Consider the following 18,906-nt stretch of genomic DNA (forward strand, 5'->3'; position numbering starts at 1 on the left):
AGTTTAAGATTAAATATGTTTTTCCAACTGCAGAATTTTCAGCAAGTCTACTTGCTTCAGACCAGCTTTTTTATGCAAGATACCACAGCCAGTTTATATTCATTGTGTTTTTAATACTTCGATATGTCCAAAATGAAAATGATCACTCTTCAGTATTTCATTAGAGTAAGATCGTTTCAGCCACAAATCATCTTTTTACTTATCTTTATTGGTATTTATTATTTTCCTAAGAAGACTTCCCACTTCTTGTTTGGTAATTTAACACGTCAGTAACTTTTTTTTCTTTTCTTTTTTCTTTTTTTGATTCTGTTTTTAGGTGATATATCTGCAGGAGATAAATCCAAGAAAGGGGTGAAGCGAAGAAGAATTACAGAAGATAGTGGTGAAACAGCAAAAAGGAGATCTGCCAGAGTACGGAACACAAAGTGTAAAAAGGAAGAGAAGGTTGACTTTCAAGAGCTATTGGTGAAATTCCTTCCCTCCAGGTACAGGACTGTAAAACTGCTAGACCTGTGTTGTTTTTTGAAGGACACATGTCCTTCAATCTTATACATGTGATAAAACTTTTTAATGAAAGCTACTGAAAACTAATTTAAAAATGAGAAAGTTTCTGGTAAGGTGAGACAATTAGAGGACAATACAGATGTCAGATTGTGCAAGATCAACAAAGAAGGCAGTCTTGATTTCAACAGAATTTGCGACTACTTAATCTGTGAGTGTGCTTCAGTTACTATGCTTTCACTGATAAGATGTGTACAATGTGCAGTGCTTAGATTTGACTTAATAGTGAAGGAAAGGATGAGGATTTTGTTGTTACAGTGTTTTTGTCCCCCTTTCAACACAGATTAAGGAAATTAGATCCAGAGGAGGAGGAAGACCCTTTCAATAACTATGAGGTGCAGTCAGAGATCAAAGAAGAGAATTTCCAACATGTTGGACCTCATAGAATGTCATTTGATTCTACAACATTCATGGAATCTGGTAAAGATTTCATTACAACTTCTCTTTCACTGTTGGTTATTCTGTCTTGTATGCTTTTCTGCATTTCCATGTCTTATATATAAAAGAAAGATACCGCTGAACATGTTGTTTTTATTTCACATAATAAAATTATTCTTTTATCTCAATTAGTAATGTGATTTTGAAGTCTTGGGGACTGGTTAATTACTGTATGCAAGCTCTGTGTTGCATGGAGTTGCCCATTTAACATATTAGAACCCAATAACTTAACTCTACCTCTGCAGCACAGGATGATACTGCAGCCCTTTTGTAGGCTTAATGCATAAAACACTGTCAAAACTAACTTATTTCAAGTCACAGCTTATGTTGATCTTAGTTATGCATAGCTTTGCTTCTATCTGTTTTCTAGAGAAGCAGGATGTTCATGAATTCTTGCTGGATAACCTGAACAATGGTGGTATCTTGGAGCTGATGATGAGATATCTGAAGGTCATCAGCCAGAAGTTCCTGGTGAAGTGGCCTCCTGGCTTGTCTGAGGTTGTCCTTAGTATCTATACTAGCTGGAGAAAGCACAGTACGAGTCTTCCCAATCCATTACTTAGGGACTCAAGTAATCAGCATATTAAGGTAATGTATCTTTTTTAATATCAGTAGTGTTTCTACTTAGTTGCAAATGAAAAAACAAATTCAGAACACTGTGGTCCATTGTTTTTAGTTAAAAAAAACACACACACAAAAATACAGTGTTGTTGTGTATCAGCTGTCAAAATTTTATACATCTAGTATGTACTATTGTATATCTGTGTACTTTCATATATGCATCAGTTTTTTAACAAATTGAAATATGTCCTATGAGTGCATAGCTTCTTGTGACGTAAAATTTAAGAAGTCAGTACTTCGTAGTTATACCATTAAAATCCCTGTCCTCGTGCTTGTCTTTTCCCTTCGGTCCCTGAGTTTATTTCAGACTTGATCTGTACATTATACTAAAGGTAATGAATTCGGGGGTTTTGAGACTCCAGAGAGCTGCTCCAGTACCGTGCATTGCTGGACCGTTAAAAAGTTTCATAAGCTCATGGGTTTTGGAGATGGGTTTGTAACCCTTCTTCCTATGAATGTAATCAGAAAACAGTATTCTTCACTGTACAAAACTACCTGACAGATATCCATGGTGCTTTCTAGTGCACTCCTGAACTTTATCCATCAAGCGTTAATAAACTGATAAGACTAGAATGCGTATTCGGTGTCATGGAAATGATGACTATTTTTAAATTTTCTCTTTTTTTTTCCTTTCAACTTCACACTTTTTCTGCAGGATATGATGTTGATGAGCCTTTCCTGCATGGAACTGCAATTAGATCAGTGGCTGCTGGCAAAAGGGAAGAACTCTACAGGTGAGAGTCAGGTGTTTCTTTCTCTATTCTAAAAATACTGTAGGTAAATTAAGAAACTATTTCAGGAATTCACTGGATTTTTTGCAGCTGTCTCTTCTGTATACAGATATCTTTCTCTCTGTACACATCTGAAAGGTGTTTATTACTGGTGTGTCATTTGTCTTCGAGTAGATCAGTGGTTTTTAAATAACTAGTATGTGGGACTCTTCTCGTGGGATGCTGGTAACTCTATGATAAAACATAATTGCTTTACAGTTTCTCCACGAAATTGCCCTGCTGTCTCTGTGAATGGAAAGTTTGGCTCTGACTTGCCAGGAATTCATTTCTTGGGAGACCTGCTGCAGTTATCGTTTGCGTCCTCACAGCGAGATTTATTTGAGGAAGGCTGGATGGAGTTTGTCACTCGGGTGTATTGGCTGAAAGCTCGCTTTCTAGCGCTTCAGGTTTGTTCTACTCTTGTTTTAACAGAACTTCTCTCAGCAATTAAAAATCATGTTATTCTCAGCTCATTTTATGTGTGAGGATTAAATCAGTTTAAGACAGTTAAAAGCGTCTGCTTTGCGGAATACAAGAATGTTTCTTGACTCAGTGTTTTGATTAGTGTGAATGGAAGAATTATTTCTCATTACTCTTTTGTATTCTTAAAAGAATGGGATTTTAATTAATCCAAATTAATCCTTCAAATTCAAGTTCAATGCTATTTCTCTGATTTGTTTTACCTATTACAGAAGTCACTGATAAGCTATACTTCATTTGCTTGGTTTGCTTTTTTTGGATTTGTTCTTATGTGCAGTATTCACATTGGCAATGCCTGCGCTGAATTTAAACATTTCATACGTGCTTTGGAAAGACATTTTGCAGACAGAACCCTATTTGTTACTATTTTTCCCTCCACTGTACTTCTGTAGGGAGACATGGAGCAGGCACTTGAAAACTATGATATTTGCACTGAAATGCTGCAGAGCTCCACTACAATGCAGCGTAAAGCTGGTGATGACAGCAACATCGTAATTCGATTACCTAATCTGCATGTTGATTCCGTGGTTTCTTTAGAAGAGGTAAGAATTCATTTGCAGGAGTATTCTCCCTGTTTCACCACTTGTATTCTCAGAGGTCATCTGTGAATTAGCCCTTTTGTGATGAAAGCTTATCTAGAATTTTGTCCTAGAATTTTTCTAAGAGTAAAGGAACAGGTTCATAGTTTAATGATGATGTCATGGCCATCATCTCCTTTTCAAGAAGATGCCTTTCAGATCTCTTGGCTTTGTACAACTTAAGGTTGTTTTCATTTCAAAATAAAAAGGTTTTCCTGTTAGAGGCACTGCATGTGCAGTGGTAGATTATTAAACCACTGTTTTATTTTCTGTTCTGTGAACATCACTTCCACTGATGGTTAAATGTGTTTCTTTCTTCAGCAGTTGGTGTTTTGCACGTAGTGATTTTCATACATATTTGAATAAAAGGATGTTAATTTTCCATTCTTTCTCTAGCTGTTTTGAAGAGGTTGTGTGCATCCTCACAACACAACAACTCCAACTCAGGTTGTGTGCATCTTCACTTTGAAGTCCATCTGATGGACATATTCTTGCATAGAAGTGTGTGATCTGGGGATTTGAGGCAAAACAACAACAAAAAAAAAGTTTATTATTACACATCAGTCACATACTATATGATAATTAAAAGTATGTGGAACAGTTGAAGTGTTACATAGTAGGAGTTTTCTTCCTGGTCTGTGTTCCTGGATGTATTTGTGGAGTTAACACAGCTTTATAGTTAAAAAGTTAGGTGAAAGGTCACTACCTTTGTATGTGAAGACTAAATGGAGGTTGGATTGTGCCATATGTGATATTTGCAGATTGATAAAAACCTAAAATCTCTGGAGAGATGCCAGTCTTTGGAAGAGATCCAGCGACTGTATGAGGCAGGGGATTATACTGCAGTGGTGCATCTGCTCCGACCAACATTATGCTTTAGTGGAAGAGTAAAACATCTGGAATTTGTAACATCCATACCAGAGAGACCAGCACAGCTGCTGCTTCTACAGGTTTGTTGGTGATTTACAGCCACTCTGAACACAAAACTTTAAAAAAGCTATGTAGCATGTGAATGGTTTCATGGTGTAGTGTACCTGTCCTGCATGAAAGACTAACTCTTGGTAGGTAGATCCAGTATAATGGCTGCATCTGTAGTCCACATAATATTGAAAATATGTGTACCAATTGCCTCAGCTATGGGAGTGGTTAGAGCTGGCAGGGTTTTCTGGATGGGGGAAAAATAATCACAAGAAAGACTGATGCTGTTTTAGCTGGACTGAACCAAATCTGACAGCCTCTTTGCAATCTCATTTACCTAAACTTGAATATAAAGAAGCAGGAGGGTGTTGCTGTAACACTGGCCTTGTAGTTGCTGTTTTGACGTTTATGGAGTAATATATGGTAGCACAAGAGTATAAGCTGCATATAGTTAGAATTTATTAAATCTGTAGGCATCACGTTCTTGAAAATGTGTATTTCATGCCTCTCTTATTCAAGTAGAAATTCAGTGATGATTTTCTGAAATTTATATTCTACTTGTATATTTATCATCCAAGATCTGGACACCTCCTGTTGTTCTTCAGTGTCATGTGTAAAGGTGTTTTGTTACACTTAGTTGAAGTAATCATCTTATCTCTATAACGTGTACAGCCTTCCTCTGATGTATTCAATTAATTTTTTTTTTAAGAATATGCTGTTCATCCTTATAATAGATATATTTTTTCTTGTTTACATTCTCAAGGACTCCTTGCTCAAACTGAAAGATTACAGGCAATGCTTTGAGTGCTCAGAAGTTGCCCTGAATGAAGCAAGTCAGCAGATGATGAATATGACGGCAGCCTCTGCTAAAGAAGAGTGGGTTGCTACGGTAACACAGCTGCTCATAGGAATAGATAGTTCATTATCTTCAGACAACAGCATCCTGAAAGAATCTTCTATAACATCAAGCCTCGTTCGATTAACAACTAACCTGATTCAGGTAACTTGTTCACTGGTACTTGAAAAGAGTCACTGTGTGCTGTGGACCTTCAGACACCAGTACAGCTGCTGGCTGAACTGCCACCTGTTCACACTGATATTTTGGGTTACAATTTTGCTGGTGCAGAGGGAGAGAGGAACACTGTCTTTGTAGTTTTAATTTTCAAGTCAGTGTGTTAGAGAGGCACTGAGTTCACCTGTTCTAGAATCAGTGACAACAGATACCTTTAAGTACAAAGCTGCTTGAAGTAATTAAAGAATGGTAGTAAAACAACTGAAGGAATTAAACTTTTCTTATGCTCTGTAATGTAACGTTATTTAGCTGGCTGAGTGCATTTTGTAACTTTGTTCAGGTTAGTCATTCTTATTCAGTTCAGTTATTTGTATCATGTCTGTTAATTATTCTGACTGGTCTTTTCCAGTTGTGCTTTCTAGTTGTTGTATTTTCTACTGTACGTTTATTCACTTTGAAAAGTCTGAATGTGTTATTAACAGAGAGATAACTGTTTGGAAAAAGACTATGCAAGGGAATGTCTTAATAGGGGAATTATATTCTACTCTTTCCCATGCCAGCTGATCTTACTTGTAGGATTTCTTACCCCTATTCATTGTGAGAAGCTGAAGCTTAATTGAGGATTACTCCTATAGGGTAGAATGCACTATTAGCTTTGGGTTGTTCATTAAAGATTCACTCCTGACTCTTAATCTGTATTGTTTTGTGTGTGTAATGCCTGTTTCTTTCTTAGATCATAGACTGCAGCATGGCAGTCCAGGAAGAACCCAAAGAACCATATGTCTCCTCAGTTCTTCCATGGATCATCCTACACAGGATCATCCAGCATGAGGAAGATGCTTTTCGATCCCTTTGCTGCCAGCAGCAGCAGAACCAGGGAGAAGGAGGTAATTTTTTTTAATTCACTTTTACATGCTGGAGCTGAACTTTTATCTTACTATGGAATATAAATCAAAATTACTTATGTTTGTAATCTCATCTGCTGACTGAAGGGAGTAGGTGAGTATACAGATATGACATTCTTATCCCAGAGACAACTTTTTATTTTTTTGCACCAGATGAGGCATTGGGTAGTTGAAGTTAACTCAGTTCTGTACTACTAAAATAATTGCCAACTTCTCTCTTCCAGTGAATCCTGATACTCCTATGCTGCCTTCTTCACTCATGCTGCTGAACACAGCTCATGAGTATTTGGGACGACGATCCTGGTGCTGCAACTCAGATGGTGCTCTTCTCAAGTTCTATGTAAGTGTTAGCACTGTAGAATATCATAGGCTGAAAAAAAAAAAACCCTCTGAAATTCATATGGCCAATATGAACCTCTCAAACCCATCTCAAAACAGTTTATTAAATTGTTACATTGGTAATGTCTTCATGTTGAAGTACACTTCTGTATCTACTTTCCTTCTGCCAAGCACATCAACCTTTTAGTCAGTTAAGTCTGAATAGTGATGGTTTGCTTTTCCACTCCCCTTTCCTTTGTTATCCTTTCTAAACAGGACTTCTTGTCAGACAGGATTTGACTTTGGGTAACCACCTTTGTTCTATACAAACATCTTAAGTGAAAGCTAGTAAATGGTCTGCCATGCCTGGAGAACCATTAAGTGATTATGCTGATTACTTAGTGTAGTAGAAGTATGTCTCAATGTGACTTCTTCACAAAAAGACAGGTGAAGAATCATGTTCACTTGTGTTCTGTAAGCAAAGTGATATTCAAAAGTCTTAATTGTGAGAACTTTATGTTAAAGAAAAACAAAGAACAGCACACATAAGAAAAATGGCAGCATACCTAGGTGTTAGAATAAAAAGGTTAATTATCCGTTTGAAAGCCAATTCTCTAAAATCTGGCAAGAAATAAGAATGTACTCTTGAGTATTGGTATAAAACTGAAAATAAACTTGAGCGGATTATTTCCTGTCATAATTCCCATTCTTCTTTGGACTTCTTACTGAGAGGAATAATTACTACCTTCCACTTTTCCTGTTTTGTTTCTTGCACTGCTATTTTATTCTCCTCATAGGATCTGAAGGAGAAGGAAGAATGACAAGCAGTCCGATAGCACTGTACATCATTCACAAACTGAAAAAAACTGTGGTGTTACATCTGTGAATGTGTAATCTAGTGGGATTCCACATTCATCTTAGTGATTCTAAAAAAAGTTTTTAACTAGATTTATAGTTGCTCAATTCACAGAACAGAATTTGCCAAGTGTTACTTAAAGGTTGTGTGTTTTCCATTATAGGTAAATATTATCTAGTATTTTAGAGAGTCTTCTAACTGAAAATTCAGTTTTGAATTTTGCAGTTAAACTTAGTTATTTATTTCTTCTAAACTGCAAGAGTAAAGATTTGTAGGACATGATCTGTGCCCAGTTAGGCACCTGGAATGTTGTTGATCCCTCACAGACTGTGTGCTGTTACCTGGATTTGGTCCTGGAGCTGTGATGTTTGTGACTGTTCTGCTGTTGCTAAATTTGGGTATTTCGATTATACCTGCTTTGGTTTTAAATTGCAGACTGAAACAGGTAGTACTTCTATTGTTTTTGTGTTATGAACTAAATATAACTTCAGCTTATATTTACAGAGCTGATCTATTGAACAAAGATGATAACGAAGAACTACTTCAGTCCTTCTCCCTTTGTCTCAAGGCTATTCTTTGCTCTGTTGTTCAGATAAGTGTGTTATAAAATGTAATATGCTCCAGCAATGTGTGTGTCTGGGCAGTAGCATTATTTGATGAAAGGAGTTACCCACTCTCTGTTGACCTTTTCAAGATAATTCCTTGAGAAATTCCCCATGGTTGAAGTAGAATATTTCTGAATGTATTGCTATTTCCTTTTTGCTAGGCTTAGAAATTGAATTGCAGTCAGTCAGCTTTTTGCTGCCTAGAGCACTGACAGCCTGGGTTACCTTGGCTGTTGGCAGAACCCCAATAATACAGTACTGTGGTGTTCAGTGGGCAGTGCTCTACAGAGGTATTTCAGTGGCACTTTACAGATTCAGCTCGACTTTGTTGAGGCTTATTGCCTTCAGCCATGAGAAAGTGGTGATTAGTTCTGCATAGAGCCACTCGGGAATCTCTTCATTTCCCTTCTTGGCACTCCCTGGAGCTTATTAACTGCAGCTCAGTGCCAGACTCCATCTACCTCTGTGTCTGAGCAGCAGCATGGCCAGGCCAGTAATTTAGACAGCTGGGAAGGGTGGTGTGGAGAGCCTGAGGGGTTCTGCAGAGTTGGCTCTCCCCGGCAGGGCTGGAGCTAATGAACAGTGTTGGAGCTGAGGCTGGTTCAGCGTGAAGCTATTAGCTTATCTCTGCAGCATTCTCTGCTCAGTCTTCCTGGTATTAGGAGCATAATACTGTTACACCTGAGTTGCCTGTGTGCGGATCTGCCTATGGGTCCAGTGGACTTGTTAGCTCAGGCACTGTGCTTCATGAAAATAGATAACCTATTTCCAGACTCAGGCTTGCCCTAACTGCTGTGCAGCTGCAGAGCTCCAAAGTGCTGAATCTAAATTGTCTGTACGTGTGCCTGTATCCACAGCCTGGTCCATCTGATGGCATGCCCTGTGAGCCTGGACAAACTACAGATAACTGAGAGCTGCAAATATATTTACCATTGGATCTTTGCAAATGTTATCGAGTACATTGAATGAGATCTTCATTTTTCAGTCTTAGAACTGCCTGCTTTTTAAACTAAAATATGAAATAGTGTTATTTAGCACAGATATTCACCTTTAGAAACGAGGGTTTTGGAGGGGTAAAGAAAAGGAAAAAAGAAATGGGACAAATTATTTGAAGAGAATGGCAGCTTCAAGAATGCGAAATACAAACGTGTTTCATAGACTGATATTCATCTTCTATATGTGTTGAAAAACATTCTGTGTAAGTGAAGAAGATAGGCAAGAAAATATATTAGTACACAGTTAATTCCTTTGTTACTAAAAATTATTCTGGGGTACTGCTAAACGCCAAATAAGAATGCAGGAGGTTGTTCTGAACACTCTTCAAGTGATAATTCTGTTACGGGTGTTAGGTGTGATTTTGTTTGCAGCAGTAGGAATATCATGCTTTTGTTACAGTGTCCTGTGGGCTTTGCATCTTCCTTTCAACTTGCTTATCTACGCTTTCTTAAATTTCAAAAGCTGCTCACAAGTCCTTACAGGGAAAGTAGTGGAAATGAGGAGACTGCTGTGACTTGAAAGTGATTGCTGATGCTCAAAATCTCATTGAAGTGCCTTCTAAGAATTATCCTTGCTCTAATGCTCTACTGTTATTTTTCAGGGTTTGGGCTCAAAAGAACCCCACCAAACCCAACCATACAAAAAAAAAACCAAAACCTCCTCCAGAAGTACTATAGAAGTAGTAAGCTCTTTTCTAGGAATTGCAAATGGATGGAAAATCTTATGTTTTCAATTTATGACTGCAAAATTTCGTGTAGAAGACACTGATGTCTTTGCATTGGAGCCTTCTGCTTGTGATAGCCTGGCTTATTCACAGCATTGACAAACTGGTGTTCATATTCACCAAAGCAACTTGATGTGTAGAGGGAAACCGAACAATGTTAATTAAATCGAAAACATTAAGTTGATAGCTAATTTTCTTGGCTGAAAATAGAGTTCAGGAATTAATGTAGAAAATAGTAAAAGCACTTTCTCACAGTTACAGCGCCATTTAAATTACTTGTGTGAGAGTAGCTTGTAGAAATATGGGGAATATTTGATTGTGGTTTGGGAGAAATGGGTAGTTTCTTAGGCTGTTTTGATCACATAACTCCAGACAACTAGGTAACTTAATACAAGCTTCAGATCTTAAATGACATTTTCATTGATGTTTGTGATGTTGTAGGTGCAGGTACTAGAAAAAGAACTTGCAGCATCCACTTCTGAAGATACTCACCCATACAAAGAAGAGCTGGAAACAGCTTTGGAGCAATGTTTTTATTGTTTATATGGCTTTCCTAGCAAAAAAAGCAAAGCAAGGTACCTAGAAGAACATTCAGTACAGCAGGTAAGTTATGTATTGCTTAATATCAGTGAGACTTTCTGTGATGCTGGAAGATGCAGCCTTGTTTGGTGTTAATGTACCTTAAGATGCTTATGAAAAAGATTTTATATTGTGTTTGTATATATATGTATGTGTGTGTGTGTATGTATATATTGTTATTTTTACCTTCCCCTCATAAAACTTATGTATTTTGCATATTGTAGAAAATAAAAGTGGAAGACTTTTTGAGTAGAAAGAGTCATGTTTGAAATGAAATGCTAGTGTAGTCTCACAGTAATTTGCTGTTTTGAAAGTACTGACAAACTGATTTTTATTGAGCCATGACTTTCCTGTTTTCAACAGAGAAGGAGAAGTTTGAGGTTGAGAAGTGTAGAGAGGAAAATGAAAATGTCAGCTAATAAGAAGAAAAACTTTAGCAGCCAACCTTGCAGTTTATGAAAAGTGGTACTGTTAAAAAAACAACTTATTTTGTGAAATCCATGATGGTGAATATCTGTTAGCTGTTTATCAGAAATATGCGAGATTCAGTTGAATTTGAGAGAAGAAAAACTACTGAGTGCCCCATGAAAAGGGATATAGTCTTAAAGAAGGGACAGAAAAATTGAGATATCAATCCTCCGCCTGAAACACTGATTTTTTGCTTATAAACCTCCAGATGAATTTATAGTTACCAAATGTAAGTGAGCATAAAATTAGAAATAAAAGTTACATTTTTACATCTGTTTGAAAGTGTTTCATTGAAGTTGTTTAAAAGAAAAAGGAGTTTTTAGTAGTACAGCTTCATGTACAAACACAAATTTTATTGTAAGGAATGAGTTAAACAATAAAAGGAAAAAACTTGGTCTGACAGGAGAGAACTGTATTAATAAAAATAATAGTTTGTCTAAGCAAGTAGAGTGACTTCATTTTTCAGTGGCATACACTAAGTTGCAAATAAATGTTAGTCCTTTAACTGGTGAAGTGGTATGCTGTACTTGTGAGCACCAGGTATTAGTAGTGATTTAATTGTTGAGAGGTTTAATCATAGAATCATAGAATGTTTTAGGTTGGAGAGAACGTTAAAGATATCTGGTTCCAACCCCCTGCCATAGGGGGGTCATAAATTGAGTCCTTCTAGAGTAACACTTACTGTTTGGTAACTGGCAAAATCATATAAACTCACTTCGAGTAGATACTTTGATTTTGGAATTTGAGATAACTTCTCCCCTCTCATCTGCCTCCCTCTTCAGGTGGATCTCACATGGGAAGATGCCTTGTTCATGTTTGAATATTTTAAGCCTAAAACTCTTCCAGAATTTGACAGTTATAAAACCAGCACTGTTTCTGCTGACTTGGCCAACCTTTTAAAGAAGACTGCTACAATTGTTCCTCGAACAGACAAACCTATGCTGAGCCTCGATACTGTTTCTGCCTACATCGAAGGAACCTGCAGCAAGGTATAATGAGTTGCTATAAAAAAATAAAGATTAAATTACTGTAGTGTTATTTTTGTGTTGATTTTCAGATAGCTAAGGGAACATTTATTAAATAATGCTGGATTTCATTAGATAATTGCATTTAAATGAAATGGCACCACCAAAGCTTCTAGTCTTGAAATTTAATATTGGTTAAATGGGGTCAGTGTGAGATGTTCCAAGTGCTCTGCAAATCTATGGAATATTTTCACTGTTTTCATATTCAATACCTTCATATTCTGTGATGGAAAGGCTACTTTTGCTGTAAGGAAGAAGTAAGAGTTCAGCTCATTTAATATGTACGTTTTATTAATCTTTATTATTAATTTATTATCTCTAGGCGCCATCTCTCCCGGATGGTGCAGACTATTCTCCACCAGTGGTGACTGAGTTGTATTACCTTCTGGCAGACTACCACTTCAAGAATAAAGAACAGTCCAAGGCCATCAAATTTTACATGCATGACATTTGCATTTGCCCAAACAGGTTGGTATTGTTAAATCCTACTGCATGATATTCATTTATTTCAGTATTAGGAAAGCATAGAAAAGAAACTTTGTTTTTGTTTCAGGAGTTAAAAGCAAACAGCCCTGCACTCTGTTGACCTCTTTTATTTACTACGCTTAAAGTATGGTATTTAGGTGATGTTTAGACTATATCTGTTTCTTAGTAGCATCAAACTTACTCAAATACCACCACGATTAAGCATTTTAATGTTAAAGATTGATTAAATTTTAGGGCTTGCCTATTGGATGTTAGCTATCATTTCAGTTCTCATTGTAGACCAATGTAAATGACAAAAACCTGGTTTAAATTACTTAAGACGACTGTTTCTAAGTTCAGTCACGTAACAGAGACTGAAGGGAAGGTTACGGCACAGAGCAATTTTGCATGTGAAGTCTGTAGGGGAAATAGACACAGTTTAATGGTGTTGAATCTTCTGGTCTGGGAACTGGTTGGGAGATTGGTAGAACTTCATTTGAAACTGGATAAATTAAAAAACAAAAAATCCAACACATTTCTATGGAGTTTTGTAGATGTGACAAATAAATGACAGTGCATTTTGACTTTATTCTGTGACTTGTTGCAGAATGTGACTTCTGTGACTTCGTTGTTCAGAATAAGATGCTTTGTGTGGTAGCATACTATTTTTGCCCTGGTCATTTTAGATGCTATTTCTTAAGATGTCTGTACTATGGTTCCCTTTCCATACCCCTCAGGAATTTCTCTGTTGAGGTCTGTTGACCCAGAAATGAGCTTTCAAATTAGCAAGAAATTAATAAGCAAAATTGTGAGGATGTTGTCATGATTCCTTTGGTGTTAGAATCATGGTGGAAAAAAAAAAATTCCAGAACCATTAACCTGAGATGTTAATTTGAAGTTATGTGGTAGGGAATCTATTCTGACAGTTGTCCATAATATAATAAATGCAAGACTGGTTACTGAATGTTTACTTCAGAAAGTAATCTTTCTTAATTATTGAGATTTCTCTATGTGAATTTGTTCATCGTGGTATTTATGTTGGAAAATGTGGTGATAAAAGCTGTTCACAGTTCAGTCCAACACCTCAAAATGTCTTAATGGCTGCTGGCTGTTATGTCTTTGCCATTCAGTGTAGTGTGTGGGGGGGAGACTGTTGATATGTTATTTTCTTGCTTGCCTAGGTTTGATTCATGGGCAGGCATGGCTCTGGCTCGAGCAAGTCGTATTCAGGACAAGTTGAACTCTAATGAACTGAAAAGTGATGGCCCAATCTGGAAGCACTCTACTCCTGTCTTGAATTGCTTCAAGCGAGCCCTTGAGATCGACAGCTCTAATCTCTCCTTGTGGATAGAATACGGCACCATTTCTTATGCCCTACATTCTTTTGCATCTCGGCAACTTAAGCAGTGGAAATCAGAACTCCCTCCTGAAGTTGTGCAGCAGGTGAGACTTAACTTAAAGTAGTGGGGACTTCTAAATCTTTTAAATGGTCTTTCCTGACACAATAACTTAAATTAAATATTCACATGCTGTATACTACCTATCAGACTTTATGTTTAGTTAGTAATATTGGAAAGTCTAATTTTCATTCACAGAAGCAGTTGGCATCATGCACTTTTTAAAGAGTTTGGGGTTCCTGATTTTTTTGTTGTTTTGTTTTTCTTTCTGTGTAAAATTATTTCCAGTCCAGTCTTCGAATTGTCTTTAAAAGATAACTCACCTTTCCCAAAGGCTGTGTAATGTTTACCTTACCTTTCTGTAAGTGTCATGCAACGTTCCCAGGAAAAGGTGAAACGTGTACATGTTTAAGTAGTGAAAAGATCAGGAGTTGCTCTGTCTGCATTCGTATGTCATCTCGCGTGTCTAAAACCATCTGTTTTCTATGCTTTGGGGCTATTTTCTAGCACGAAATATCAAAATAGGGAGCTTCATACATTTTCATAGAAAAAGTTGTTATTAATTGATTAGTAGGGAGTTAAATGCTGAGCCAAAATGAGCAATTGCAAGATGCTCTTTCTGACCTTGATGGAGTTGCAAGGAGAAATGTTTTGTCTGTCTTTTTGGAGCAGTAAATGGAATTTCTGATTTAATTATTCTGACTCACAAATACTACATAGTCCAGAATATGTGGGAGCAGAGTAAAAAAGAAGCACTGCTACCGAGTGACTGCTGTGTTATGAAACTTATTAGTGGTTGAATTACATAGAATGACACTGGAGCATACTTTTTTTTACCAGGACAGTGTATCTACAGCAGAGTGATGGGTCTTGCATCTCAGCTGCACATGTATTAATGTTGCACTCCCTGTAGCTGCTTATGTGACATTTGACCCTCTGCACAAAAAGGCAATGTAAGCACATATTCTAAAGGGGGGCAAGTGTTGTGTTGTGGTTGGTTTTTTTCCCCAATAATTATGTATGCAATTACATCTAACAGTGCAGTTTTCTTTATGAGGGCTATTTGTTCATAACATCATAAGAGCTTCAAAACTACTCAGAAAATTAAGTTATTATGCTTTATGTCTTTGTTCTATTAAAGGTTTGCTCTTACTGTCTCATAGCCTCTTGGCTACAAGGAGCTTGCTAGAGATTTTCAGGGGTAATGCTGAAGTTATTTCACACTGTCAGATAAAAAGTACAGTGCAGACCAACCATCTGAAGTTGTGGATTAAATCAGAATGCTTATTTAGCACTACTTGAATTAAAAATGCCTTTTTTTTTTTACTTTTTTATATTAAAAGATAAGTTTGAACAATATAATCTTCCTTCCAGGAATGTATATTTTTCAGGATTGTGTTTCTCGTATGCAAAAGGTTGAAAATGCTTTAAAGAATGTTCCTTATCTTTGCGCTTTTATGAGCAGGAGTGTGTTTTTAGCATTCTTCATTGCAGCCACAGTGAACTCATGTATTTCTCAATGCTTTGTTCCATCTCAGATGGAAGAACGCCGAGACAGCATGTTGGAGACAGCCAAGCTGTGCTTTACGTCAGCATCTCGCTGCGAGGGGGACGGTGATGAAGAGGAGTGGCTTATTCACTATATGCTGGGAAAGATTGCTGAGAAACAGAAACAGCCTCCTGTTGTCTATCTGCTTCATTACAAACAAGCAGGTCATTACCTGCATGAGGAGGCTGCCCGATATCCAAAGAAGATTCACTACCATAATCCACCAGAACTTGCCATGGAAGCGCTGGAGGTAAAAGAAGAAAGTAACATACCTAGACTTGAAAGCAGTGTTCTCTACAAAGTACCATTGATTTATATTATGAAGCATGCAGAGCGTAAGTGGTGCCCTGCATCTGGCAACATTTACAAGACTAATTTAGAGAATGAAGTGAAGCTTGTTATTCAGGCTGTTCCTGTTTTAAAGACAGCTTATATGTGCAGTCTCAATATTGGACAGTTTTCACTTTGCTGCACACAGTGCATTAGTCAGGTTTTATCAAAATCAAAGTGAATATGTTTCACAAGCTTCTCGTACCTATGAGAGCATAAGTAAATGCATGAATTGGAACAGTAGTGATAACGCCTTTGCTTTCCCTGTGTGTCTGGTAAAAACAGGGGTCTGGATCGTACCCAGTGGTGACTTCGGCCTTGTCTGCTTTCACTGTTGTATTCTGTAGGTTGCATTTATTAAAATTTTCAAGTTTTCAGATTCTGTCATTTGCAAGCAAGGACGTGTCCTATTTGGATAAGTTAACGTATAAGCTGTCTACATACTATCTCCTGCAGTTGCTACAGAGAACAGTCTATTTATTATGTGCAGAGCTATGCATTCTCTAATGACTAAATGCACTTGGGTGTTTTCTAGGTGTACTTCCGGCTTCATGCTTCTATTTTGAAACTTGTGGGGAAGCCAGATTCTGGAGTAGATGCGGAGATATTAGTTAGCTTCATGAAAGAAGCTTCTGAGGGACCTTTTGCCAGGGGTGAGGAGAAGAACACCCCAAAAGCTGCAGAAAAGTGAGTGCTAATTGCTAGGAACATCATCAAAAGGCATACTTATAAACCGCTGAATAACAAACCATTAAAATGAAACTGAATGAAATACAAACCAAACCAAACGAATAGATTTAATTCTAATATGTGCAATTTCAGGCACCATGTATAGTCAAAAGGTCTTCTCAGTAATTGGTGCAGCATAGATGGGAATGGAACAAAATGGAATAACTTTGATCTTGTGGTCTGTTTTGAAACAACTGTTTTATTTATTTATTTTTAGATCAACAATCAAAATTGCAAAAGCAAACACTTTTATTTTGAAGGTTAAGAGAGTTCAGTCCTCATATTTTGTCATCTTAAAAACCAGAAGATAAATGTTTTTACTGCTGAACACTGGTGGGGAGCATATGATCAAACTTCATTACTTAGAATTTTATAAGATTTGATAAGTGTATTGGAAGTGTCATAATGTAGACTGTTCTTTCTTTGTATGTGTTACTGATGTGTTAATGCAAGTTTTTCTCCTCCTTACTTTCCCAGGGAAAAAGCTTGCATGGTTGATGAAGACTCTCACTCTTCAGCTGGAACAGTGCCGGGCCCTGGGACTTCCCTGCCCTCATCCTCTGGTCCAGGTCTGACATCCCCACCTTACACAGCCACTCCAGTTGACCACGATTACGTCAAATGTAAAAAACCCTGTCAGCAGGCAACGCCGGACGGTACAGTCCCTGTTCTCAATACTGGCAGCACAGGGAGGTGCTTTAATCATGGGGGGTCTGACCTGAAATGATCAAACTGCTCATTTCAAGGAGGGTGATGGGTCTGTGGTATCACGGGCAATATTGACGCTTTATAAATTCAGTACCTTAAATAGAATCAATGTACAGTCAGAGCTTTAAATACAAAATTCAAAGTTGTCACCTGCCACCGTTGACACCTGTCATTTAGTCAAAATGGGACTGTTGACAGGAGTATGCAGCTGCCTGAGTTTTCAGTGATCTTTTTTTTTCTTATTTCTGCAGAGCTAAATGTCTGCCTGAGCTTATTAGGAAAGATGTGAATTCAGTCTTTAGAAGACTGGATGCTCTTTCAATGCCTGTATGAACTGACCCGGTGAAAATGTGAACTGTGGCTGAAACAAAACTAATTGCTAAAAAGCAAAACAAAACAGTATAAAACAGTGTTTTTGTTTTTTTGAAGGAGGCAGGTGGCAACTATTTTGAATATATTGTGTATCAGCACGAAGTGATTTGCATGACGATCCAGTAGACTTCATCTTTTGATTTTTATCATTTGCAATGACTGGCTAGCAGCTCATCTTTATAGGCTATAAAGTGGTATAATAATTGTCTTAGAACAGCAGAAGGTAGGATGGTATCACAGCCCTACTGAAGATTTTGCAACATGTAGAATACAGAAGAAATTAAATTGCTGTTGAAGTAATTCAACATTATTATTGGGATAGGTATTTTATTCTCATTCTGTTCTTCTGGTCATTTGTTTTTCCATCTGGATCTATGAATATCAGCACTCAAGAAGGAGTAAAATATCTGCAGTGCACAGCGTAGTGTTGGTAGAATGTGGTAGGGCCCTGGAGAGGTGCTCTGCTTGATAGGAATTTGTGGAGGGTGGGATGCTTCCTGCTGTCAGTTTCTGAAGAACAGTCATTTGTAAATGCCTTACATTGGCATAGTTTTGAAACAATTGTTCACGTACCTGGAAACTCTGCAAGGTGAATTTATTCCTTTTCCTCAACAGGTAATTCTTGGTGAAACTGACAGAACTTCCTTCATTTCTTTCACTGAATTTAATATAGAAATATTTTTTTTATCCATGCTTACATTCAAATCTGGAGTAATTAATCAGACTCTTTTGATATCATATGTAATATGTTGGTGTACTGGCCAGACTATTATGTCAGTTAGCCTCGATGTCTTTTTGAAACAGTAAAAACAGAAGGGAGTAAATATTTAATTATTTCCTAAACCATATTCCCTATAAGAAGCAGTTCTGACTAAGAAGACTGCATCTGCTCAGGTGCTGCAGACTTGAAGTGTCCCCAGGAGACAGATAAGTTAGATGAATTTTCCCATACTTGTAAGTAGTACATTTGCTCAGAGTGAGGTATTATGACTTTTGGCAGACTAACTGCCCAATGGGGGCAAAGCTGACTGCTTAGCAGAGCCTGAAGGTGCAAGCTAAGGAACATTTGCACCTGTTAGCATAGCAGTTCTTGGGGCTGCTAGCTTAGCCTACCTAGGACTTAGCTTTGCTGCTGTCACGACAATTCAGAATGTCAGCTACTGAAAGAGGCAGAGTGAAGGGGATCTTTAGGAAGACTGTGTGCATTTATGACAAGTAGAATTGGGAAGTACTGCATCGTGTTTTGTAAGTTGCTGGCAAAACTAAACTTTGGATACAGCACGTTGAAGGCCTCCATGAAACTGAAATAATTGCCTTGGGGCTGCTGCAGACGGAAGGAGAGCTAACAGGCTGAGCAGTGCTTGGAAGCCTCCTGCTTTTATATTGTTACATATACTGTGCTTCTCTGCATTCATTTGCATTTTACTTACATTAAAATACATACTTCTGAAGTAAAATGCTCTTGACAGCTTACATATAATCACATCACTGAAAAAAAACTG

The 18,906-nt window shown here is 37.5% G+C and overlaps 1 protein-coding gene across 5 annotated transcripts in view; it reads left to right on the top strand.

Annotated features, from left to right (window-relative positions):
* CABIN1 (calcineurin binding protein 1) overlaps positions 1 to 18,906 on the top strand; it is a 94,232-nt gene that overhangs the window by 4,941 nt on the left and 70,385 nt on the right. For 3 of the 5 annotated variants that reach the window (XM_004934335.5, XM_015275465.4, XM_015275462.4), the window contains exons 11-27: positions 317 to 485; positions 845 to 981; positions 1,370 to 1,587; positions 2,276 to 2,354; positions 2,610 to 2,797; positions 3,263 to 3,412; positions 4,210 to 4,398; positions 5,130 to 5,366; positions 6,112 to 6,265; positions 6,508 to 6,623; positions 10,224 to 10,385; positions 11,612 to 11,818; positions 12,177 to 12,322; positions 13,501 to 13,762; positions 15,255 to 15,515; positions 16,131 to 16,282; positions 16,802 to 16,980. In XM_004934335.5, the coding sequence (XP_004934392.2) occupies positions 317 to 485; positions 845 to 981; positions 1,370 to 1,587; positions 2,276 to 2,354; positions 2,610 to 2,797; positions 3,263 to 3,412; positions 4,210 to 4,398; positions 5,130 to 5,366; positions 6,112 to 6,265; positions 6,508 to 6,623; positions 10,224 to 10,385; positions 11,612 to 11,818; positions 12,177 to 12,322; positions 13,501 to 13,762; positions 15,255 to 15,515; positions 16,131 to 16,282; positions 16,802 to 16,980 (3,006 nt within the window). The remainder of the gene's footprint in view (positions 1 to 316; positions 486 to 844; positions 982 to 1,369; positions 1,588 to 2,275; positions 2,355 to 2,609; positions 2,798 to 3,262; positions 3,413 to 4,209; positions 4,399 to 5,129; positions 5,367 to 6,111; positions 6,266 to 6,507; positions 6,624 to 10,223; positions 10,386 to 11,611; positions 11,819 to 12,176; positions 12,323 to 13,500; positions 13,763 to 15,254; positions 15,516 to 16,130; positions 16,283 to 16,801; positions 16,981 to 18,906) is intronic. The other 2 variants (XM_004934336.5, XM_015275464.4) reach the window with 1 other exon arrangement.

Source organism: Gallus gallus, chromosome 15 (assembly GCF_016699485.2).
Source record: "Gallus gallus isolate bGalGal1 chromosome 15, bGalGal1.mat.broiler.GRCg7b, whole genome shotgun sequence".
NCBI classification, from domain to species: Eukaryota; Metazoa; Chordata; class Aves; order Galliformes; family Phasianidae; genus Gallus; species Gallus gallus.